The sequence below is a fragment of the Hemicordylus capensis genome, chromosome 3 (genome assembly GCF_027244095.1).
Source record: "Hemicordylus capensis ecotype Gifberg chromosome 3, rHemCap1.1.pri, whole genome shotgun sequence".
In the NCBI taxonomy this organism is placed as follows: Eukaryota; Metazoa; Chordata; class Lepidosauria; order Squamata; family Cordylidae; genus Hemicordylus; species Hemicordylus capensis.
In genome coordinates, this window is record NC_069659.1 from 291,354,667 (window position 1) to 291,380,875 (window position 26,209).

Consider the following 26,209-nt stretch of genomic DNA (forward strand, 5'->3'; position numbering starts at 1 on the left):
ACTAGGTGTCAATATACTCTTAGCCATTCATTAGCAATATGGGGGAATCATAATATTTGTCTTTCTTATAGGTTTGTTGTAAGGATTACCAAGATAACCTATGTGGAGTGCTCTGAACACTGAAAGAGATCTGCAGAAATGCAAAGTATTAGTGACCAGTAGGGAAGCAAACAGGCTCTCTAACCGTTGTGGGCAGCTCTAAGCGATAGTTCAGGTCTCCCAGCCAGAAGAGATGAGTAAAGCGGTGAGTGATGTTAAATGGACTCAGCTTCTTGTCTCCCAATGACAGAAAGCGCAGAATACTCGTGTAGTTCTGGTTTCTCCTATCAAGACAAGAAAAGAATGCTCAGCATACTGTTTTACTGTGCACTTTCTCACCATCAGCATCGCTAGCAGAGGCAGTTACCTGGAAACAGTGTGGTAGACCAGATCATCTCAGAAAGGGTCATTCCCTTGGCCTTGGCTGTAGTTACTGCCCCAGGGGGCTCCCGCAGGTAATGTAGCACAGACAGATTGTAGAGCAAAAAGAGTGACTTATCCCTTAGTGTAACTATGGCACTAGCTTAATCCAGCTTTGGTCACTTGGTAACTGTATGTATGGAAATGGAGGAATAATAGTCTGGTCGCAGGGAGAAATAGCCAGCCTACTCTGTTTTTCTGCTTCTTAAGGACAACTGCTTCCTCCACCTTGTCTTATAAAAGTTAATGGTGGAATTGAAAAGAGCTGCAAAAGACCAGCTTCAGATCTGGACAATTTCATTCTCAAGAGAAACTATTTTAAACAGATATTGACTGTGGGAGAGGGAGAAAGTGCATACTATTAGAAAGCACAGACTATTTAAAGGAGGAGAAAGGATGTTAAAAAAAGTAAAAAAAACCATGTTCTTGAAATGGCAGGGAGATAAGAGAACCTTGTGCTATTTTTAAACTCTTTTTAGAGGGCAACACTAATGCTTCTACAGATAAGTGGATATGCACACATCCTTTATTATATGAATGAGAAAATGTAAGAAAAATGTTAAAAATTGCTCTGTGCTATTCATCAGCAGCACTATTCAGTGGGTGGGGCGGGGGAGACAAAGGACCCTGGACTCTTGGTGGTGGTGGTGGGGTGTGTGTGCTGGCCAGACTGCTGGGCTGCCTTCCCCTTCACACCCCTCTTAAGAAGAAGGCAGGAGGGGACAGGGGCCCATCTTCACTTTTTGTCCCAGGGCCCATTCCAACCTTGCTATACCCTGTGTCCAACTTCTGTAGACAATCAGATGCAGCTCTATTAGCTGTGTTGCTGAAAACTAGTTTATCATTATTTTTCTCCAGGTACAGCTTTTATTTGACAAACTGTTTGACTGGAGATTGTGGCAGGAGAACCCCCCCCCCCCCAAAAAAAAATAATTAAAAAATGAACATGACTCCCCTGGCAATGACAAGTCTATGGCTCAGTTCCCAGGTTTCTGAGAAGTTGTTTCCTTGACACAACCAAAACTCCAAGTACGGCAAGATTGTCCTTGGATTCTTCCCTCAATGGATGATGTATCACTTATATCCTGCTTGGAAATATCATGATGTATCACACTGTGAAAAAGGGTTTACCTGTCCTTAAAGCTACTGCATTAAATCATGACCAAGGGAAAGATGGCCCTGGCGCATTAGTGTAGAAGAAGCCAACAGAGACTACCCTGCAAGTACTAAGGATGCTAGGGGACAGAATGGAGACCCTGCTTTGTGTGCTGCCAATGGGAATTAGCAACTGCCTCAGGAAGCACATGAGAAGAAGGAAAAGATCTGCAATTCAACACAGTTTTCAGATCTTCTGCTTTATATTCACAGGTATGTATGAGTTCTCGTTCAGAAGCCCACATAATAAAAAGGGCTATATATCTAATAAACAAGACAAACAGTTAAAGCACCACTACTATATTCTTCTATAATGTTTCTTTCTGAAACATAGTTAAAAAACCCCAAACCCTCTCAACTATTATTTTTGAAAAATTAAGAGATTGTACCATGATAGCTATAGCTGTTACAGCTACCTAGATAACTTGTGCATCTATATGTGTTACAGGGGTGACTCCCTCATGAGGCCAGGTGAGGCAACAGCCTTAGGCAGCGAGTGCAGGCACCCTCACCTACCTGCTGCTGCCATCCCCACTTCAACTCTGGTGCCATCATCCCCTCTCCAGTCCTTTCACCCCGTCAGCACCCTGCACCCTTGCTGACCTTGCCCCTTACTGGCCCAACCCCCTGCCTCATTGGTCCAGGTGCCACCTCTTTCCCCCGTTGCCACCAGCCTCAGTTACTGGGGTGCACCACTGCTGCTGGCTGTTTACATGGCATAAGGCAATATGGAGCATGCCTCCAGCAGTGCTAGCTAGCTTCTCCTCTGCAGTGCTGTCCCAGTAAAAGCAATCTTCTCCATCCATCCTTTCCTTTGGGGATGTGTGAGTCAGCTCAGTTCAAACCAAGTTCGACATCAAACATGCCCCTGCTCGGCCAGTCTGAGTTCTAACCAAACCAGGCCTGGTTCGAACTCAGCTGGTTCAGAGCTCTACTGGTGTGATTAAACGCAGATCTTCATCTTAGCTCAGGAATGCCCAATACTTCCACTCTACCCTGAGACATTCCTCTCTTTTGTTTCTGAATGAGGGCAGTCCTTGCTTTTGTCATTGAAGGGACAGGGCCATCAAGCTACAAGTCTAAAGCCTTTTTCACAATAGGTAACCAGCTCAAACCAGACATGCAAGTTCAGACCCATTAAAGAGCAGGAATCTCCAGTTTGGAGGGGAAACCTCAACCCTGGTTGGGGTAAGACCAGTGTTACATCAGAGATGCACTTATTCTTTTCTTTGGATCCCAGAACTGTTTATCTCTGGAAGAGTGGGAAAGCCTTCTCCCTCTTTAAGCACTACAAAATAGAGGTCACAAACCCCACCATTTTGTCACCAGTACAGTCATAAGTTGCCAGTTATCAGGCACCATGTCACCAGCTGCTACTAGTGTCCAGAAATGGAGACACTGTAGAGATTGATGCTCTCTCAGCCAAGGACCTGCCAACTACTAGATTAAGGTAAATCTCCGTGCTAGTTAGTTAGTTAATGTTTTTGTATTTTCTTTTGAATTCCTGTGTGCCTTTCTTTACTTCCAGTTTCCCCTATTTTCCCCAATTCCTTATGCTGTGTGCAACCCTTTTTTCTTAATAAATTCCATATAGTTAGTAGTAGTTTCAGTCTGGTTTAAAAGGTTCTGGAGGGTTACTGGCAAAAATTCTTCCCCGTGTGCCTTGTAAGGTCATGCACTATGGCTGAGTTGTTTTCAGAATAATATATTGTTGTCTGAAGCTGGTTTGTGTGAACTCCTACTGTACAGTGCCTGAAAGTCCTAACCCAGACAGTTCTAGGTTGTTGAAACCATGTCTAAGCCTGGTCAGTGGCTTTAGATCAGTCTTCAACTGGTGGCAGCCTACCTCGAAGGAATGGCTTGCTCCTAGATTGGGGTCAGAGCAATCTCTCTAATGAGGGTAGATCCCAGGAAAGCATAGAATAACCCCCAACTCATCACAGCTGCTAAGGGGGAATCTGGAGAAGATTCCCCTTTACCGGTAAAGTTGCAGGAGGCTTCCCTAAGGGTAGAGTCTCCGCCAGAGGCCTTCTTCAGCCTGGTTCAGGCCTCTGCACATGTGCGGGGACCATTTTAGTGACCTCCAAGCATGCGCAAGGGCATTTGCATGACCGCAATTGTGTGGGCCCACTATAGCTGCCACCACTGGGAGTTGTAAGCAGTAAATGACTCCCCTCCCTCCTGCTCTACCCTTAAAGAATCCCCCTACCCCTTTACCAGTAAAGTGGAATTATCACTGGATTCCCCTTTACCAGTAGACATCCTCCCCTGAACTGGTCCGTGAACCAGTTTGACTGGAACCAAAACTGATCTGGGCTGGATCAGTTTGAAACCAGTTTAGATTTGAACCAAGCTGGCCTCACTGGTTTTGTGCACATCTCTACCTCCCTCCCTCCAACTGTCTCTTCCCTCCAGCACCAAACTTGTCCATTATACCTGTCCATTATATCCTCCCTGGAGGAGGTCTTGCCAGGGTCTGGGTGTGGCTGGATCCTGACACTACAATGAGTAAGAGCAAATTCTAGAAACACTCTAAGCACAGGTTGCCCCTCTGAAGTCCCAGCATTGCTCCCTGAAAATGACTAAATGAGATATTATGAGAAGGCAGCAAATGTGTTTCTGTTAATGTATCTGTCCAATATATGAATATATGAAGCTGCTTCCTGTTTAGTCAGGCAACTGTTCTGTTTAACTGTTCTGTTTAGCTACTCTGACTGGCACCTGCTTTCCAGAGGCTCAAAGAGAGGCATTGCCCATTGTGCTGCCACTAAGCTATGGTCCATTCGTCTCTGCCCTGTTCAAATATATAGAAGGCGTTAAGGTGAGGGTCTTCCTTTAACAGTAAAATGAGCATATGAGAGAGGAGCATTAAACCTTCTCCCCACCTGTTTTATCTCCCTTCAGTCTGTTATTCCAGCCATGTCTCTCTGTCCCCAGCTCCAGCAGCAGAGGAGAAAAGAAAAAAGCCAAGAAAAGTGGCTGGAGGTAAGGTGCAGGAGGAGGGGGGAAGGCTCAGCATCCCTCTCCCCTGAGTGCCTTTTACTGTATTACCACCATCCCAGCTCCAGCTTGAAGCGTAAATCCCAGACCATTCTGGGGATGCTGTTCCTGTGCTTACTCGATGCCTGGAAGCTGTTAAGATCTGGATTAATCAAGATAAGCTCAGACTGAATCCCACTAAGACTGAACTACTTTTACTCAGCCCTCGTACCGGCCAACAACCTTGTTTTAGATGGAGTGGCGCTGCCCCCAAAGGAGCTTGTTCATGATTTTGGGGTCCTTTTGGACTTGCACCTCCTGCTTGAACAGCAGGTGGAGGCTGCGGCCAAACGTGCTTTTGCCCAGCTTCATCTGGTTCGCCAATTATGCCCTAACCTTGATCGGCAGGCATTAATGACAGTGACTCATGCCCTTGTTATCTCCCGCTTAGATTATTGTAACGCTCTCTGTCTAGGGTTATTGTAGCTCTCTATCTAGCCTTTGAGGACAATCAGGAAACTACAACAGGTCCAGAATGCAGCGGCTTGCCTACTCATGGGTGCCAGAAAATATGACAGGGTAACACCTCTCCTGCAGTCATTGCACTGGTTGCCCATTCGCTTCCGAGTTCAATTTAAGGTTCTGGTTTTGACCTTCAAAGCCTTGCAGGGTTTTGTGCCTGTCTACCTACAGATCCACCTCTCCCAGCCAGTTACATTCCATCTGGTCAGATCATCTCAGATGGCCCTTTTGTCTGTCCCTGATTTCCAAGAGGTTCAGGGTGCTAGGACCCATGAAAGGGCCTTTTCGGTTGCTGCCCCACTTCTTTGGAACTCTCTTACCCTTCAGATGCGTTTAGCCCCTTCCTTACTGATTTTAAAATCTCTATTGAAGACTTTTCTTTTTCACTAGGCTTTTGCCCTGTAGTTTACCTATTTGGTTTTTTCTTTTTTGTTAGTTACTTTAGTTTTTAATTTAGAATGTAATTTTAATGTTGTCTTGCTTTGCATGTTTTTGTACACCGCCCAGAGTCTTTGGAGTGGGCAGTTTATGATATGTTTCTAATAAATAAATAAATAATAAATGTGGCAGTCACATGAATGATGGCGCTGTCACATCTGGTTTTGTCCTTTGTACTGACTGAAGTTATTTTTGTTAGCAACAAGAGCACTGTCCAATGAGCCCTAGAAAGTAAATAGTTTACCTGTGCTTCTTTTCACTGCCAGAAGTCAAATGGCTGTTCACAAAACCAAAGGAAGTTCCATTAAACATGAATGATACCCCAACAGCTCCTTTATTGCCTGAGGTAACAAAACAAAACAAAAACAAAAAGCAGAGATATCAAGAAATCCATCCATCCATCCAAGATCATAAAGAGCCAAACACTTCCTGAATAGAGTGCTCCTCTACTAAAGGAGAGCATGCATCAAAAGATGAGGTATAAACATATATAATGGAGGACACAAGGGAAGATTTTCTTCAAGGAGCTTAGAAATAAAAAGAAAACTGAAAGCTGAATTTTCCTTGGCTACTCAACAAAGATAATCCTTTCAATTATGGCTTTATATGCAGTCTGAGAGCCCTGTCCAATGCTATTGATTTCACGGATGGAACTTTCCTTCTTGTTTCCCCCCTATGCATAGAACTGTAATGATGGGAGGATTTATACACTTGTCTGTTTGCAAGGATGCTAGACATTCTGGTATCCCCATTATACCTACATTTGACTGACTTAAGATCAGGACTGTATAAATCCACTCAATTTAGTGACAATATTACTGGCAGGAATAATTTGTAGGAGCACTTCCATGAGGAGAAAAAGAGCAGTTTCTGAGAGAAATTTCATTGGAATACACAGAAATCTGTCTAGGATTCCTTACATGGAGCAACCAGCTTTTACTGTACAATCCCCAAGGCTACAGACTATATAGCACCAGCAATTCTACTGACAGGGGTGACAAGAAAACAGTTATCTTTAAGAGTGGTCATGAATTTAAGAAATGCCTTAAGAAAGTCTTTTGCATTCTGGTTCAATCTCTGCCTTCCTCTTGTTTGTTTGAATGTAAAGCCTGTGTCTCCCCAAAAGTTTAGTCGAAATGATAATCAATTAGAAAACATTTCAAGAATATTTCATTAAGATCCAATTAAATAGCTAAAGTCATGAGAGATATGAAAATTTTTGTCCTTCTAAAAGTCTCACCCAAGCCCCTATAAGCAAGCCCAAACAGAACAATGTTAAAAGATGTTTTTAAAAGGCCTATTTTAAAAGGCCTGGCTGAACAGAAAGGTCTTCACCTAACATCTAAAAGAACAATCATAAAGTGATGATGCCAGGTGAATCTCACTGAGAGACTGTGGCACAAATGGGGTACACTACCAAAAAGGACCTCTCCCTAGCAGCTACCCATTTCACTTGGAGCAGTTATGGGACTATCTTAAGTGTGTTTCATTCAAATCTTACCCAATCTGTTTGCAATTCCTGTCTTCACATTGTCAATGCAGAGGTGGCTTATGCGGTTCTCATGTTCTGGTTTGGCTAGGATGACAATCCTGATATTCCAGAGGGTATGAATTGCTATCTAATCCAGAAACAGGAAATCAGCTGTCACATACACTCACATGGTTGAGCTTTGATATAGCCTTGTTAAATTTATGTGTCACGACAAGCAGAGACCTATACTATACTAAATACCCCTCAAACAGCATGCTTCTGGTTTTAGATGTTAACGTTTTAGGAACATTAATTTATTATTATTATTATTATTATTATTATTATTATTATTTAACATTGTATATCCCACTTTTCCTCCAAGGAGCCCAGAGCAGTGTACTACATACTTAGGTTTCTCCTCACAACAACAACCCTGTAAAGTAGGTTAGGCTGAGAGAGAGTGACTAGCCCAGAGTCACCCAGCTAGTTGCATGGCTGAATGGGGATTTGAACTCGGGTCTCCCCAGTCCTAGTCCAGCACTCTAGCCATTACACCACTCTGGTTAGAACTCATTCACCCCAGTTAGAACTCTCCTGAGAATTAATAGTGTAGATTAATAAACTACTGAATGGAAACTGTATGTTCAACATGTGCCCTGTTTTTCTACAGCAAGAAGCACTGTACATACACATGCACATTTATTTATATGATTCAAGTTGATCCAAGGGAAATCCTGTGTCCCAGAACTGCATTTTAGCAGAGAGGGATGGTATAAGCAACCTTGATTATAAGCATCCATTGCAGGTGATTAGTGATATAAAATGTTGTCCAAGCAACAGAATAGGTGATGTGTACTCTGTATCCAATAACTTCAGAAAAACACCTAAATTTGGAGGGGTGGGGCTGTAGCTCAGTTGTAGAACATCTACTTTGCATGCAGAAGGTCACAGGTCCAATCCGTGGCATATCTAGGTAGGGCTGGGAAAGACTCCTGTCTGAAATCTTGAAGTGCTGATATAAGTGTGGACAGTACTGAGCTGGATAGAACAACAGCCTGACTTGGTATAAGGCAGCTTCCTATGTTCTTTTTTTCAGACAAGTAAATATGCATACAAGGATCTGGTCTGAAAGTATACGATGCAGCATCCTTGCTGACATTATGTTGGTTGGTGTCAGGCCAGTGCCTGGCTGGAGATTGCCAGGAAAACCCATATACGCCATCCTGAATTCCAGCATGGAAGAAAGGTGGGGTATAAATGTGCTAAATACATATTTCTGCTTGCCCCCAAATGCTAGTGAAGTCTACTCTTTATATTTCCCTGGGAGCTTTTGCCACCAGCTTTAAAAAAAAAACCCTTACCACTTTAAAGCTGATACTAGTAATCTCCTGCAAGGATTGCCTTAGAATCTCCTGCCATTCTTTCTCTCCCAGGGAGTCCTCCTGCGTGCCAATCACATAGATGTCATGTGGAATGTAGTCAGCTGTGTCATCTCGTGTCTTCCCCTGCCCTTTGGAGAGAAACCAGGAGCTGATCTTCTTTGGCGGAGGGGCATCACCTGGATCGATAAATCCCAAACCCAAATGAATCCATCAGTGTTACATAATATTTGAGCGCACATGGTTTAAATAAGTTAGCATGCACAGATCTCACATGGTTATGGACACACAGATGCAGAGATTGTAATCTAATGTGCCCATGAGTTACTGCTATATTTTATCTACATTGCTCTTGAAAAGCAGAAATCTGAGGGATAATCTGCTACCTCCTTTCCTGTCAGGAGTTTCCCTGCCTTTAACAAATGAATTAGGGGGGTGGAGAGTCTAGCAGCTTCCATGTTATGGAGCTGCAGTGACAGGCAGCTTTATCTGTTGAATGTTTCCTGTCACACAGCTATTAGAAGCATAAGAACCTCTTATGGGAAAGGAGCCAACAACCCTAGATTAATCTGCCTATCTGGTGATTCAGTTATGCAAAGGAAGACCAAGGGATTATTCACACATTAAATTACAGGGATTTTCAACTTCTTGTAAAGCAGTGTAGCAAAGAAGGGACAGCTGGAGAACCTGTGAGATGGTTATTATTTAAGATGGATGGACTCGGCAGAGCTCACATTGGACTAGCCCACAAATTATTTGAATCCCCCCCCTCCAAATTGGGGGGAGGGAACTCAGATAATAGAATGAACCAATTTGAGAAAGGTTGGAGTTCTCCACCCCCTTCCCGGCATCCTCACATCAACCCCACCCCCCACCATCGTTTACTTGTTGGCAATGGGACATCAGTGGAAGTGGCAGCTGTCACACTGCCTGGGGAGAAGGAAGGTTCTCTTTCTCCCCCCCCCCCCTTTTCAGACCAATGCACCATGGTAAAAGAAGCAGTGGGGCTGCCAGGCTGGTCCTCAGAAGTCTTTTACTCCCGCCTCCCCTTGTTGCTCTGACACGCTGCTCTTCAGTGTGCCAAGCAAAAGTGTGAGGCCCTTGGGGTTGGGAAGACATTCCATGGGCTACCGTAATGAATTTGCATTGCAGTAGCCCTTGGGAAGACTCCAAATCCCATGAGCCATTAGCTGGCACGCCGAAGAGCAGCAAATTATAAGAGGGGGGGAGCTCCTGAGGCCCTGAACGGTATTGTCACTACTGCTTTTACCATAGTGCATTGCTCTAGAAAGCAGGGTGGGGAAGGAAAAAGAAAACCTCTGACCCCCTCATATGGCAAGGCTGCCATCCCATTGTCCTGTTGACAACAAGACCTGTAAGTAAAGAATGGTGGAGGTGACAGGGATTGGGGGTAACTTTTCCAGGCTAGGGAGAACTCTTGGGCTCTGGAAGTTCACCCATATGTGGAGGGGGAGCTTCTTGAGCTCCAAGAACTCTTCTCTGAGTGCAAGTCCGAAGAATTTTGTGGACATTCCTATTATTTATAAATGAAGCACAAACAGACAGCAGGGTGCATGGAAACTGGACCCAAAGGAACATCTGCTCTCTCATCTTCCTCCTTCTCCATAAGAAATTAATTGAGATCAAGGCTGCAGCAATTTGAACTGCAAGATTATGGATACACACACACACACCCACACATACACACACACACACAACGTAATAAAAAAGTGGGGGGAAATCAGACTGCAAGTTTATAAGCTGAAGTACACAAGAAGCAGAGCATTACCGATGTTTTTCGTTCTTGCTGGAGGTTTCCAAGTATTTGCTTAATAAATGGAAAACCCTAGCAAGAATGAAAAGCATCAATAATGAATAAAAGATGGCAAATCCTGAACCACAGCTTCAGGAAGTGCAGGACTAGGACTGGGAGGACCTGAGTTCAAATCCATGTTCAGCTATGAAACTCGCTGGATTACTCTTGGTCAATCACTTATCTCTTAGACTAACCTACCTCACAGGGTTGTTGTGAGGATAAATATAATCATGTATACCACACTGGGCTCCTTGAAGGAAGAGTGGGGTATAAATGCGAAATAAATAAATAAATAAATAAATAAGTAAGTAAGTAAGTAAGTAAGTAAGTCCATCAGTCAGTCAGTCACTGGCTGACATCCTGACTAACAAAATACTTGTGTAGTGAACAAATCTGCACTAGTGCAAGCAGACTGCATAGTTGCACTCAAAAAACCAAGGATTCATACAGTTGTGCAAAGGTTCCATCTACAACAAATAAGACATGCCACAGCTGCACACGGTTGTGCAAGTGCAAGCATGCTTTCAGTAGCACAACACTAGTCAGGAATACAGGCTCCAGACCTAGTGCAGGTAGCTGGCACAACATTTTTGCACTAGCGGGTCTCAAAGGCTTTAAACATCCAGGCTTTAACTTGGTATCTAAAGGCATTCAGTATTGGGGCCAGGCCTCCCAGGAAGCTTTCCAGACATGGCTTTTAATTCAAATCCACTTTGGGTGAGAGTGTGCCAGCCCACAGTTTTGCTTACCTCAGTGTCCCTGCATGCTATCAGGGACGAGTACACACATCCCCCCCACCCTCCTCAGAGGATTTGCTGCCACCACGGAGCAAGAAGAGAAGTGGAGGAGCATGCAAGATGCTGGTTCTGCATCACTAGGCAGTGTGTGATCACTGGTGGGGTGGGGGGAAGCCGGTTGAATTGGAGACACCAGGGGAAACACAAGCTTTCTGCAAAAGATTCAGTGGGGGAGCAGCTGCTTCTTCCCACTAAAGTTTCTGAGCTCTGAATAATAGAGGTTTGTCCAGCTGGGATGCACACCAGAGTTGCCAGAACCTAAGGGGTATACTCGTGGGTCAAATGGGCCGTAAGCCAGAATTTGGCTTTTTAAAAGCCAAATCTGGCCACCTAGAGCACGCCTATGCCAGCTTCTCAGCTCACAAGCAGAAAGTTCCTTCATGAAGCTTCCTCCTCCTCCTCCTCCCCTCCTCCTCCTCCCCCAGCCTCATTCTGCTCCCCCTGAGGTAGCACAGGTAGTGAAAGGCAGAACGAAAGAAAGCTGCACAAAAGCTTCAGTGAATTTCAGCAGCCCTTTCTCTCCATGACAAGCCACCTAGGATGACTGCTTTTTAATCCTCAATTTCCTCTGCACACTCTCCCTCTTGCTCCCTCTGTCAAACTAAGAACAACAACAACAAAGTATCTCGCCTGTGATTGGTTGGAGAGAAAAAACCTGAAGCCAGCTGTAGGAACTCACATAGAAAAAAGATTGCAGCAATTGTGGAGAGGAGCCGACCCCATGTGGGCTGTCCCATTTAATCCCCAAATTAAATATCTTGCTAATCTGCTGTGAAGTAGATTCACTCTTCAGATACTCTGAGGCATAAAGCCATGTGTGAAAAAGCTCCTGGGGAGGGCATTCCACAGAGTTGGCATCACCACCAAGAAGTCCGTACTTCTAGTGGACACCTGCTAACTTCAGGCAGCAGGGCCCCCTGGAACTGGACTTCAATGGAGTTCACGTCATACCCATGTTCCAGGTCCCAACAAAGATGGTGATCATATCTGGTTCTGGTTGCTCAGAATGCTTGTTCTTCATTTGCTGTAGAAGCTGACAGAAGCCTTCTCTCTTCTGAAAATGGAGAAGCAAAAGAAAAAAAAAGAAATGAAACTAATATGAACATGCTTTTATTCCAAGACCTACTTTAATCTTTATTTAGAGGCTGGAGAAAATTGCTTCTGCATGGTGGTGTGAAATTTGTGGTGCAGATGTGGAGAGCACACATGAGTAGACCAAACTATATTGCAGACATTATTGGAGAGGTTTTTAGGAGCCTTCCCAATTATTTGTGTTAACACTGAATTGGTCATTAAGAAAATTGCTGATTCCCCTGAAACTATTGCACAAGCTAAGTTTTGGAATTGTTACATGCAGATCAGCTCTAGTCCTTCTTCTACAGATACTTCTACTTTACCTGTGCAAAAATAGAAACATTCTCCCTCTTGGGCTGTCTTCTGTAATTCATTACAGTGAATGACAGTGAGGCATTATCACAAGCAGCCTAGCCCAGGCTACAGCAGCCTAGCTTGTGTGGAGTGTCCAGATCCACACCCAGCCTAACCTCACTTCCTAGCCTGGCTCTTAGCCAAGGTTAAGGGAGCAAGCACTCCCTTTACCCAGGTGCTAGGATTGTGTGTCTCCTCAGGCTGCATGCACAAAGACACAGAGACAGGAACCTAGAGCACTCATCTGATGGGGGAATCCCCCAAGACACCGCACTTGTGGGATATCCAGAGGCTGGGAAAACAAGTCCTGGCCTCTGTTGGTCTGTGCTGCTCCTGGCAGCACAAGGTCATGTGGGTGTGCAGCTCACGTGCCAAAGAAACAAAGAGTGATCATCTGGGGGAAGGTAGGTTGAACCCTGCCTCCCACCACTCACCGCCTGTCCAGTCATGTGACTAGCCCCACTGAATGCCTGAGACCTAGCTTGCTAATTTCCTTGTCCCCATCCTTGAAGATGAACAGAGCATTGTACTATTGCTCTATTATTATTGTTTTCATAGGTTCACATTGCTCATGAGATGTCCACCTAATATATTATAGTTTCATCTGCACAAAGCAGGCAAGAATCTGAATCCTTAGTTTGGTTTTCTCTTCCGCACAGGCATAGATGCGCAAAGATGCCCACATTGTTCTCCAAGAACAAACATATGGGAAAGGTTGTTATATCTCATGCAAGCCCTTCAGTGAATATGGAGAAGAACCAAACCAGAAGCTTGAGTAACTGGGACAATTGCTTATACTGAAATTCAATAAGATGGGCCATTGTTACCTAGTATCAGTGTTGCCTCTAACAGGGACTCCCAGAAGTTGACTACAACTCCCATAATGCCCAAGCAAAAGCCATTGCAGCTGGGGATTCTGGGAGTTGTAGTCAAAAACATCTGGGAATCCCTGTTAGAGGGAACACTGCCTATGACCTTGAAATTATTGTGGTTTACATATTGTGAATTTACCTTGGAGTCAGCAAATACATATTCTTTTCTCTGTGTTTTCTCTTTTTCTGTCTCAAGAACAATCACCAGCTTGTTAGGGAACTTCTGAGACTTGATGAGCTGTCGAACTGAGCAGAGAGGACCAGTATTTATATATATGAAACTTGGTATGGTTTGTGAACTCCAGCTTTATATACAAGTCTTCTGGTCTATGATAGGAAAGGTTGGATTTTTAAAAATTGACAGCAGCTCAAGACTGAGCTTGAAGTACAAGCTTGTTGGATTTTGAAGCATCCTTATTGATGGAATGATTTCTGCTGATTAACTCTGGAGCCGCCCAGTCAAGAAAAAAAGAAATTCCAGTGTCTACAGCTTACAATGACTATATACCACTGCTTCCCCCCCCCCACCTTATTGTGATATGAGGTTATAGCTGAAGATTTCATAATTGATAGAAGTTGGCTTTGGTTATCAGGAATGATCCTGGCCCACATCTTCCACTGCACTACGAGGGTGGAAGAAGGGCCCTGGCCCTCACAAAGAGGCTGGAGAATAGCTGGCAGCCCATCATTGTCCAGAGGGATAGGGGAAGTGATTTTGACTTCTCTCCCCTCCTTTCAAAACCCCCTTTCACTGCCAGGCTGCACAACCCTCAGGCACATATTTCTGGACTTTCAGATCTGTACATGCGTACAGTGTACACAGTTGGTCTGTGCATTGAGCATAACATGTAAAATGGGCTTTATTGCTCTTCATTTTGTAATCAGCCATCAATAAGCCAAGGAGGTATTTATAAATATAAAGTAATAAAAGAGATTGACCGCTATGATGTCTGGTTTTAGTGGGGGTTTTAGTGGTTGATATTAATCAAAAATATAGTTCATGGAGGGCAGGTCTATCAATGGCTGCTAGTCTGGTGGCTATAGGCCACCTCCAGCCTCACAGGCAAGATGCCTCCAAATTCTAAAATGCCGCTGTTTCAGGGGAGCAACAGCAACAGCTTGCCCTTACTTCTTGCCTATGGGCTTCTCAGAGGCATCTGGTGGGCCACTGTGCGAAATAGGATGCTGGACTACTAGATATGCCTTGGCCTGGTCCAGTTGGGCCTTTCTTATGTTCTTATAATCATCCACTACCATTTTAGCTTGTACCACTCTATGAGTCTAAAACATTATGTTAATTTGAGGCCTGATCAGATTATTTGTCCCCACCAAGGAAGCAGCTCCTGCACTCTCCCACTCTTCCCCCATCCTTTTGATAGGAAGAAGTTCCAAATGAACCAGTCACATCTCCATTTATTTGAATATAGAATGTTTCTCACTCTATGATGATTCACTACATATATTTATTTATTTATATATTTAATCTTAGAATCTGTCTCAGCCCAAAGACTCAGGTCAGGTCACAAAAGAAGAAAGAAGCATGTCTATATTGTCCTGCACTCATGGAGGTGTCTCACACTAATTGGCTGAATTAAAAGTGATGTCATGGAATGTTCATGAACATTCAAAATTTCAGACAACAAAATTCTTGCTGTGCAGATTCACTGAGGAAAGGGGAAAATTGTCTAATTTTCTGGGATTAAAATGTTCCATGAAAGGCGAATTCTGCCTGTAAGTAGCTTCTACGGTTGCTGCAACATTGTGACCTGGTAACTAGGGGTGTGCATTTTGGAATTTTCTTGTTTCGATTTGTATCCGAATCGAAACATCCCCGTTTTGTTTTGTACCCAAATTTTCTGAATCCGAATCAGCCCTGTTTTGTTTTGTAGCCAAATTTTCCGAATCCGAATTGATTTGGATTTTTAAAAAGGGTCCCAGGGCAAAAAGAGTGGGTGGTGGTGGTAGTGTCCAATGGGTGGAAGCTACCACCCACATTTCAAAGGAATTAGGCAAAGGGCTGATTTGTGTGTGTGTGTGTGATTGTTTTTTTAAGTTTACACATCTTTAAGAATTTTCCCATAGGGGATAATGGGGATTCCAGCAAATGTATCGCTTCAAATCAAGGGGAAAGGGATGACCCAGAGCAGAGTGTGGTGGGTGGTAGTGCCCAGTGGGGGCAAGGAAACTTCCAGAATTATTTCAAAGGAATTGGGCAAAGGGCTGATCTTTTGTGATTTGTTGAAGTTTACGTGTCTTTAAGATTTCTCCCATAGGGAATAATGGAGGTTTCAGCAGCCCCATAATTCCACTTGGGGAGGGCAAGGGGTTGTGTAGTGCACATAGGGTGCCAACCACAACCATACCCACAAGCCTGTGGGGTACTGGGTTTTGTTGTTTCTGAGATGTTCATTGTAGATTCTCTGGTAGCATATGAGATTTTCAGTGAAAAACAAGAATCCACTCTCATATGCTACCAGAGAATCTACACTCAGAACACCACAGAAACAGCAGAACCCAGCACCCCATGGGTTAGCAACCCTTCCCCTGGCCAATGTGGGGTCAGTAAAGAGTGGGAAGAAGCAAAAGAGCCAATGGGGAACAAGGAGGGAATTGTCAGCAGGTCAGCCCATGATTCAAGTCACCGATCAGAAGGCTGGAAGGGTGGGAAATTCAAAGAGATGTCAAACACAAAATGGAGACTGACTCAGAGATCACCACAAAATGGAGGTCCGAAACAACAAAACGTTTTGTAGCCGAAACGGGGCGTTTTGTTTTGTATACAAAACTTTTGGATCTGGAAAATTGGTGTTTTGTTTTGTCTACAAAACACCCGAAACAGGCTGTTTTGGGTACAAAACGTTTTGTATCCGAAACGTTTCGCACATCCCTACTGGTAACCTACCTCAAGGAGGACAATGAGGGCCAAGAACTAAGGCAGCGGGCTGAATTGCACATATTGATGTGAACAAAATAGCTAAATCCTATTTGCAGGATGTTTAGGTATAATAGTGCAGGGTTGGGAGATCCTATATTCAAACAAACATGGGTTTTCCTGGTTCACCTATCTTTTCCTGGTTCATGTATCCAGGATTTTCCTGGTTCACATTTCTTATGGTGAGGGAAGCATAGGAGACCAAATCATGTCATTTGAACAGACTTCTAGTCTGCATTTTTAATGTCATGTTCAGGTACTGAACTTCCATAATCAGGATATCACTTTCTCAAAATGCTAATCCTGAATACATGTACTGTACAAATTTACTAGGCATATTAGTTGGCTCTTCACGCAGAGCAAACACTACGATTGTTCTTTTTCGCTTTCTGATTTTGGACAGCAGCAAACTGTTCTTGCCTCTCTTCCCCCCCCCCCCCGCCCCAGCAATTTGAGGAAGTGTATTTCCAAGAATAGGATACTTTGACAAGGCTACAAGATGACGTCTATTTCATCACAGTAAGCCACTTGTAATCAAACTCAGAACAGTGCAAATGTCATTTCTATCCCAGACTAATTTATACAAAACTAGGTAGCTGGAGTTCTTCTTATATGTCTAGATACAGTCTGCCAAGGAAAATATGTTTATGTGGTATCCCAAATCCCAACATTTTCAGAAACAACTTTCAGAACTGATTCTGAGTCAAGTGTCAAAGATGTTACTACTTCAATTCAATTACCTCTGCTTTACAAGAAGAGGCTGAAATTCTGACTAGTCCTTGAGTAGAGTAGCTCCTTGCTCACTCTCTCAGCATATCTTATGCAACAGCTACTAAAAACCAAGTTCTGTGGGTTCTCTGTTTCAGCATATTTCTTAGTAAGAGAATGCCTATTAATATTTTTCAGAAGAGATGTAGCTTGCTGGAACAAAAGCAGCTCAGTAGAAACACTACTAATGCAGGAAACCATGGTGTTGTCTGTGCGTACCAAGTTCTCTTATTTGCAACTCAGTATTCTACTCCCTTTGCATGACCTATTAATATTAGAAATGAAACTGTCTCCAAAAGGGGTGTTGTGAAATGCAGACACAAACTCAGCTGAAATAAAGCACAGGGATAGCCAAAAGGGAACTTCTATCATGGGTAATGTTTAAAACCTCAAATCAAAGGCATTAGGAGCAGCAGGTTCTTGTACCAAACAGGGGATTTGACTAACTAGATGGCTTCCAAGGTCCTTTCCAATAGGGATGCACATGGAAACGGCAGCGGGGGGGGGTGGCTTTAAGGGCAGGGGTGGCAGGGAGGTACGCTGCTGCCCCGATGGGCTCTTAAGGACTCACTCGCTAGCAGGGGAAATGCGGCAGGCAGGGGTAAGTGCACCCACCCCACCCTTAAAGCCATCCCCCCCATCATCGAACTGTAAAAGGGCCTCCAAACTAGTTCGTGCACATCCCTACTTTCCAACTATACAATTCTATTCTGTTCCATTATTCTATTAGGTATGCAAGATGGAATAGGATCACTCCTTGCCATCATGCCTAGGACTCATCCAATCCCTATGGACCTTCCCTAAATAATTCTGTTTTCAATTCTTTCTGAAGGATTACACCACAGTGTAATCTTCTGTCCTTGAGTGGCTGTGAAGGGGTGATGAAAATAAACCCTTTCCAGCAATGTTGGCAAAACTGATTGAAAAGGGTGAGGGGAAGGTTCGCTAGCAGCCAGTAAGCCCTGGGACTTGAGTGGAGAGCAGCATTCCATCTCAGCTAAGCTGTGTTGTATCTGACTTACGGGTCTGAATCCAGCAGTGAAATGGAGCAGCAGCACTCTTCCCTAACAAAAGCTTTAGGAATCAAAATAGAGAAATACACAATATTTAGTCTTTCTAATCAAAACATGGTTATCTAAGAGAAAATGAGGAAGTGGGTTGGACCTAGGGTGTAGAAAGGTTGGAGTGGGCCATGGGACAAAAAGTGAAGATGCCCCACACACACCACCTTCTTCTTCAGAGAACACAAGGAAAAAAGAAAAGAACAAGCTGTTATCCAGCCGGTGGGCCCTCCTCCCTCAGGAGCCCAGAGACATTTGTCCTTCCTTGGTCAGTTATAGCTATGCTCCTGTGCTGGACACATGGGAGAGAAAGCTGTCATGATAATATTGAGAATGGGATGCAAAGGACATAGGTGAATGAAAGGAGAGTGAGAGGAAAACAAAAGATGAAACAAAAGGAAGTGATGAAAGGGGGGAAACAAAAATATTGTTTGATTTACTAGAGAAACAGAAAGAGACCAGGTAGGGAAATAAAAAATAAATTGTTTCAGCTCTCCAGGAAAGATTGCTGGGTAGCAAAACATTGGCTGTGTTCACACAATTGTGGCAATCCTGGTTAAAGAGTTAACCATGACCACTGAACCCTCTGGAGCTGATTGTGAGAACCCAGAATTTCTGGGCAGTCCTTGTCAAACTGCTGTGGTTAACCATCAGTTAACCAGGATAGATAACCAGGATCAGATCCATATGATTGGGTACATATGACAAGGACATATGATTGGAGTAGTCCAAAGCCTATTTCAGAATGCACATGTAATTAAAACCTTGGTCCTCACTCATGCTTCATCTGCACCTATAAATAAAATAGTGAACCAAGAACTTGGAACAAACTTCAGCTTCATCTGTATCTCATCATCTGTTTGCACTGAAGTTCAAGACACCTGTTTCTGCCTTCTCCCACTTCCATCTGCAATAAAACAGCAACTGCAAGTTGGGAAGCACACTAAAGTTTCTCCTTCAAGCTCGCTCTTGTAAGATGAAGCTCATTTCTGTGTTGCAGGCAACACGGAAATGAATATTATTTAGCAAGAGGATAATCTTTAGTAAGATTAAGCAGAAAAATGGGGAACCCTTCAAATGGCAACCCTTCAATCAAGCCTGCAAACATACCGTCATAGTAACCATTCAAAACAAAGCCACAAGGCTGGATCTGGAAACTGACCTCCGGGCATGAAATTTTACTTTCAAGAGTATACTCCTCACTCCTGCTGTGCATAACTACACACATCTGTTTTGGCACGTATGTATATACATTGGAAAGCTGTAATTAGCAGTGAGTTCCCAACATGTGTATACACAGCAAAATAAATACGAATGATCTTCACATGTGACAGTGTACACATTCTCTCCCCCCACCCCCCACCCCCACAACACATATACATATCTGTGTAGACAAAATGCCTCATCATAAGCAGCCTTGGGAAAATATAATTCCCCATAGTGTTGATCTCCAGATCTCAGGAGCATCAGTGAAAGTCCCCAATGGATGCCAATAGGATCACCCAGCACCATTGATTTTGGCATCTTACTTTTGTTGTGAGTATAGAACTTGTCTTCAGGACCATCCTTAGCTTTCTTGATAATGAGTTTTCCCAGCTCAACATCAACTTTCAGATGTATTTTGGAAGAAATCCCAAGAGAGTCTGCTTTTACCTGTAAGACAAGGGTAACATTATAGGTTATTTCTTTCATACCTCAAAAATTACTTAAATTAACTCCTAAAGACACCACCATTGCACATTACAACAAGCGGAAATTTATATTTCCATTGTACAAATTTTAGTGTTGTACTGTACCATATGAGCGGCTGGCTGAATATGGATTATTTTTATTAGAAAAGTCAACGGTGCTTATGAATAATAAACATAGTGCTACATATTATGTTTCTCTGTAACATGAAAAATATGACTTAAACAACAATCAAAAAAATGAAATTCACCTCAAAAGTTACAGGAGGGATAAGTGAACGTCGATGAGTTGTCTCGGGTCCTTCAATCAACAGTTTTTTCACCTGTGAAAATACAAGCACGTGGATTTCTGTTTGAAATCATGAATTTCGAGTGGAGAAGATAATTAAAGATTTTGATTGTCCTTCTTATATATATGTAGATCACTGAGGATAAATAAGCTCCTCAATTTAGGCCACAATCCTATGCACACTTAGCCCCATCAAAACCAGTGGGATTTACTTCTGAGTAGCCATGCATAGGATTGTGCTATGAGTAACTGAGGTTTGAATTGTCAAATATAAATGATAATTCACTCTAAATAAATATCCAGAGGATATTAGGAGATGATGATTTAAGCAAGTTTAAAGTGGCATGATAGAGACATAGTTATCCTTGACCCACACATCCATTTCAGTTGTTTCTGGTCACACAGATATTGCAGGTACTTGAAACAATGCAAACACCTTGAAAACCTGATTAATAAAAGCAACGGTGGGATGAGTGTACACACTGAGGTCATTCAAACAATCAAATACTGTAGCTTCTCCTCCTACCTTGCTTCCACACAATCACTTCTACCCAGGTTTTCCTCTTACCTTGCTTCCACACAACCAAAAATTTTGAGCACACACAGAGCCCAAACCTGGGTAGAACACAGTTTTTGATTGTGTGAATGACCTCACCATGGGCAACAATGCCTTTCTCATATCATCTTCAACATTTTGAATCAAAGGTATTCTCTTCAGTCTGGAATCTGAGCTGCTCATACTGGCAGTATGTATATATTCTTATGCTACTGCAATCCAGTATTCAAGGCCAGCAATAGCTAAAACATATGGTGGTATTAGAATCAGCCGGCCTCAAATAAAAAACATTCTGGTTTATATACTAGTATCTCCAGTGATTAGCTAATTCAAATCATAGAACAGTGGGGAAGAGGCATTCTTCTTCTCCCCAGGGGAGAAAAGGATTGCCTCAACCCTTGGCAACCCATTTGTCTTCACAGACCTGGACAACAATGACAATAACAACAACTATTACTACTACTACTATGACGACTAGCTGTACATTTATTTATTTTATTTATTGTTGCATTTATATACTGCCTTTCGTTAAAAGACAACCCCAAGGCGGTTTACAAAAGTTAAAACATACAATAAAAAGGCAATAAAAACGAAATTTTTTTTTAAAAGCTAAAAAAAAAAAAAAAACCATAAAAAACAGGCATAAAAACAATACAACAAGTAAAAACACACAGAAGCAGCAATAAAACGATTATGTAAAAGCCTGGGTAAAAAGCCAAGTTTTAACAAGCTTTCTAAAAGCTGTGATGGAGTCCGAGGAGCGAATGGCCACTGGGAGAGCATTCCAAAGTCTGGGAGCAGCAACAGAGAAGGCCCTGTCCCGAGTACACGACAGCTGGGCCTCTCTCATTGTCGGTACCCGGAGCAGGGCCCCCTCAGATGTCCTCGTCAAGCGGGCAGCAACCCTTGGGAGCAGGTATCCCTCAAATACCCCGACCGTTAAGGGCTTTAAAGGTCAAAACCAGCACCTTGATTTGGACCCGGAAATGAACCAGCAGCCAGTGCAACTCTTTCAGAATGGGGGTGATGTGCTCCCAATGGGCAGCTCTGGATAAAACCCTCGCTGCCGCGTTTTGCACTAGCTGCAGTTTCCGGATATTCTTCAAGGGCAGCCCCACGTAGAGCGCATTACAGTAATCCAGCCGCGACGTGACTAAGGCATGGGTAACCGTGGCCAGATCTCCCTTCTCGAGAAAGGGACGCAGCTGGCACGCTAGCCGAAGCCGTGCAAAGGCACCCCTGGCCACCGCCTCCACCTGAGCTTCCAAAAGCAGAGCCGGGTCCAGTAGTACCCCCAAGCTGCGTACTTGCTCCTTCAATGGGAGTGCAACCCCATCCAGAACCGGTAAAATTTCCTCATCCCGATTGGCTCTCCTACTGACCAACAGTACCTCCGTCTTATCCGGATTCAATTTCAGTTTATTAGCCCACATCCAACCCATCACGGCCTCCAGCCCCCAATTCAGGACATCCACCACCTCCCTAGGATCAGATGACAAGGAGAGATAGAGCTGAGTGTCATCCGAATATTGCTGACAACTCAGTCCAAGTCCCTGGATGACCTCTCCCAGCGGCTTCATGTAGATGTTAAACAGCATGGGGGACAAGACCGATCCCTGCGGGACCCCACAGGCCAACGGCCACGGGGCTGAGCAGTAGTCTCCCAGCACCACCTTCTGGACCCTCCCCCCAAGAAAGGACCGGAACCACTGCAACGCAGTGCTGTCAGATCATGCTTTGCTCTTTGCTTGAGCAAAGGTTAGCTTGTCTGCCTGTGTCTTTTGCTTCCCCACATTCCTACTTCAGCTTCTCTTGGGCAGGTTCTTCAGCTTGGGCTCAGCCCTTTCACTTGCCCCCCCAACTCATCATCTATCCTGCACTCATGTGGAGGGAGCAGGATTACACCCACTGGCCCTGCCCCTGACCCCCATGAGTTCATTTAAGTGAGTTCACAGACAGATTCCTCAACTCCAGCTAAGGACACTTCATGTGCTATGTGGCAGCGGCTATGGCCATCACAACTCCCTGCTATTGTATGTGTAAGATATGTGTGGATGGAAACATGCATTTGTCATGTCCACTTTACATTTGTATGGATATACATAAAATGACCGGAGAGAGAAAGGGCTTCTGAAGCACTCAATAACTGTGGACAGATAAGCCTGGGAATCTGGCCTGTGAGGTTGTTAGAAAGGAAGGAGCCTAGACAGGGAGGTGGGTTATGAGAGCTCTTAGTTCCTGACTAGCACAAGAAAGGAGAAGTGGTTTTTGTTTTTTAGCAAATTCACAGCAAATATTTCTGTGACCTTCCCCCCAACCTATCCCTCTCAGTAAATACTGCTATAAAAAATAAGAAGTAACAATTAAAGATTTGTGAAGTTAGCCATTGGGGGGGGGGGAGAAAAGATAGTCTATTAACGTCAGTGTACCTTATCTTCAATGGAAGCAAGCAAGCCTGTCAACTGCACGGTCAAAAAGCAAGCCTGTTTTGCACGGGTGACTTCACAAGATGGCTGGTAAGAACAACAACAGTGTAAGTACCAGTGGAATGGACCCCCCACCCCCAATGAAAGCTTGAAATTACACTGCATGCATGTCACAAAGGACAGTCAGCACTAGCACACCTTCTATTATCCCAGTCAGTCATCTGTAACCTGAAACACGGCAACCCAGAATTTAACTGAACATGCTGGAGAGTTAGATTGGAAACAATACATTTCAAACCTGGCGCATTGGTCTGACGAAGCTGGAAAGTGATGGAGAAGCAGTTTTGTAATTATGGGTCTAGATCTGAGCCATGCAGCGAAACTGAAATGGTGGCATTTACAGAGTCACAGGCAGGACTTTTGAGGACCATCCTGGAGAACCTGAGGATGGGGTACCTTATCAATGTGGGCTGACGGAAGGAAAGACTTGCCAGCAGATGATGGGAAACTATCTGTTCAGAGATGTTTAACCAGATGTAAAAAAGAAACTTTCAGTCTTGGGCCACTGACAAAAGTCCTGAGGAACCTTGCTGTACTTTCCCTAATAAGTTGAGTGAAAGGAGAAGGTAAATGGCGCTCTCAGTTGGTCAGTACTGTTATATGAGCTCCACACATACTGGAGCCAAGAAAGAAGCTAAAAATACGTCAATGAATATGGACATTCCACGGGACATAAGCACCTCCCCACATCCACTGCCAATTTGATGCTGTTACAACAACAGAGCATACCTGAGGATGTCTATGGATACCAGGGGGCAGCTGCTGGTCAAACACTTTCCGTATGGAATCCAGAGAAGGAAGCGTCCGAGACACCTCGCTGGAAATAAAAAGACACAGAGGGAAAGAGATTTGTGGCAATTAAAATACTCTCCATGTAGAATAAGCTGTTACTGGACAGTCCAAGGAAGCCGCTGAATTTCATACTGTTCTTATATATCACTAGTTCCAGAGATCAATCCTTAGAAACATGATTATTATCAGGCTGGATTATTAAGTAAGCAAGCAGTTCTGCAAATATAGACTCTCCATGCAAATGCCCTGTGGGGATGTAGTTTCAGAATTGGTAACAGGAGAGCTTTGGCTGATCTTACTTTCCATGAAGGTTAACAGGGTAAAAGACACATCTCTATGTCCACTGGGTCCTAGACCAAAGACAGCTTTATCCTCTATATATAAAAGGCTAGTCTCCCACGGAAAGCAGTAGGGTTGGCAGCAGTGTTCCCTCTAACAGGGATTCCCTGTTATGTTGTTGACTACAACTCTCAGAATCCCCAGCTGCCATGGTTTTTGCTTGGGGATTATGGGAGTTGCAGTCAATAACATCTGGGGATCCCTGTTAGAGGGAACACTGGTTGGCAGGTCTGCTTAGGTAAACTACTAGTACAGTCAAAATCTTACACTCATTACATATACAGAATTTCCAGGCTAACTTCAAATAGATATATGGCTCCAGACTAATTTGTGTTTACCTGAAGATTCCTTTGCAGAGCCCAGCCATCAATTTCTTCAGCTGAGGGAGGTGCCCAGACCCTAACTGTACCATTTCAAGATCACTGATGACATGAACCCGTAGATAATCCTGGATGAGTTTGAGGTGCTCTTCTGGAATACTATAAAAGAAAGAAACAGCTTGGAAGACCACCAGTTTTAGTTATGACTTCAATTCTGACAAATAGGGCAAAAGGGGAATTAATATGATTTTGTATACTTCACATCTGGTAATAGAAAATGCTTTCTAACCTAAAATGGGGAGCTGGCTGGGAAGAGAACTGTGACTATGTGATAGCATTTATATAGCCATTCTTGGGTGTTCAAAGTGCTTGACATACATTATGCTGTGGTAAATGTTACAACAACTTTATAATGTAGGTCAGGATTATTACCGTATTTACCTGATCGAAAATGACTCTGAATTTAAGGCAACCCCTTAAAAAGTAGAAGCTAAATACAGATTATACCTGCATTTATTCAAAAGAAACAGGATGACCTCCTAATTTCTAATATTTAAAAGAAACTTGAAAAAACCTGTATCTTGGATTCAAATCACTAAATTCCAGATGGGGAGGGGCTAAGGCCACCTAGCAAACTTGTAGTGAAGGCAAGAAATGAACCAGGGCCTTCCTGGTCTGTTGCTTAGCCACTCTCTTTCATGCTGTTCTTGTTCATCATAACCATGTTATGCATGACTAACTTCTTATACTGGGGTAAGGAAGGCCTCCTTCCTGTCTGCAACCTACACAAAACCAACCCTTTCCTGAGAGAACTCCCAGTCAGCTAATTTAGCTGCCATCTATGAGATAACCCTGTACCCCACCCTCTTTTTTGATGTCTGATGTTTACATTTGAAACACACTCACAGATATATATTGAAAAGAGAATTTCACCAGTTGCTACTTCTACTTAGCACTGCAACACCATGAAAAGATTTACCTGGTGAAAGTCCATCTCCTAAGCTGCTACTAAGTATACTCCTAAACTACTCCTAATTATAAGATCTCTTGGGGTCCCTATTAAAAACGGCCCTGAAATGTGAGACAGTAATGGGTTGCTAGACAGTGCAATTGAAAGAAATTTATATGCATGTAATTCTCTTGCAAATTTTGCATGCAGAAACTTTAAATTTATAAATTTATATTATCTTAATTTGAATAGTTTATATAACCAATAATAGCTTTTAGCTATTTTGAAACATAGTCAAATTTCAGTTAAGTCCAAGTTTTATGTCAGTTCTGGCAAACACTAAACCATTCAAATATTTTCTGATGCTGGTTCTAAGTTGTTCAAGTTCCTGAAGAAAATTTTGAAATGGGTCTTTCCATTTTGCCACAGAGTATGCTTGTCACTCGTCTATTTCAATGTTTATATTAAAAACTGACTGATGATCCTTCAATATTATTTTACTGTACTACGGAAAACATCCTTATGAGGGTGGTCAGCAAAATTGCTTTATGTTTCAAAAATACATCTAAATGTTGATGATGATGATGATGACTTATTACATTTATACCTCATTCTTTCCCATGGATTCCTAATGGCTTACAGCAGTTTTTTCAAAAGCAAACATTTCTGGCCCCAGGGGTTCACAATTGAGGTAATGAATAATTTTGTGTATT

General features: G+C 43.3%; 1 protein-coding gene across 2 annotated transcripts in view; it reads right to left on the bottom strand.

Annotated features, from left to right (window-relative positions):
* Nucleotides 1-26,209, bottom strand: part of INPP5D (inositol polyphosphate-5-phosphatase D) — a 117,040-nt gene that overhangs the window by 32,675 nt on the left and 58,156 nt on the right. For both annotated transcript variants that reach the window (XM_053311292.1, XM_053311293.1), the window contains 11 exons: nucleotides 24,566-24,706; nucleotides 23,826-23,913; nucleotides 23,040-23,123; nucleotides 20,017-20,088; nucleotides 19,607-19,730; nucleotides 13,456-13,562; nucleotides 11,968-12,070; nucleotides 8,386-8,582; nucleotides 7,055-7,172; nucleotides 5,798-5,894; nucleotides 185-323 (listed from right to left, as the gene is read on the bottom strand). In XM_053311292.1, the coding sequence (XP_053167267.1) occupies nucleotides 185-323; nucleotides 5,798-5,894; nucleotides 7,055-7,172; nucleotides 8,386-8,582; nucleotides 11,968-12,070; nucleotides 13,456-13,562; nucleotides 19,607-19,730; nucleotides 20,017-20,088; nucleotides 23,040-23,123; nucleotides 23,826-23,913; nucleotides 24,566-24,706 (1,270 nt within the window). The remainder of the gene's footprint in view (nucleotides 1-184; nucleotides 324-5,797; nucleotides 5,895-7,054; nucleotides 7,173-8,385; nucleotides 8,583-11,967; nucleotides 12,071-13,455; nucleotides 13,563-19,606; nucleotides 19,731-20,016; nucleotides 20,089-23,039; nucleotides 23,124-23,825; nucleotides 23,914-24,565; nucleotides 24,707-26,209) is intronic.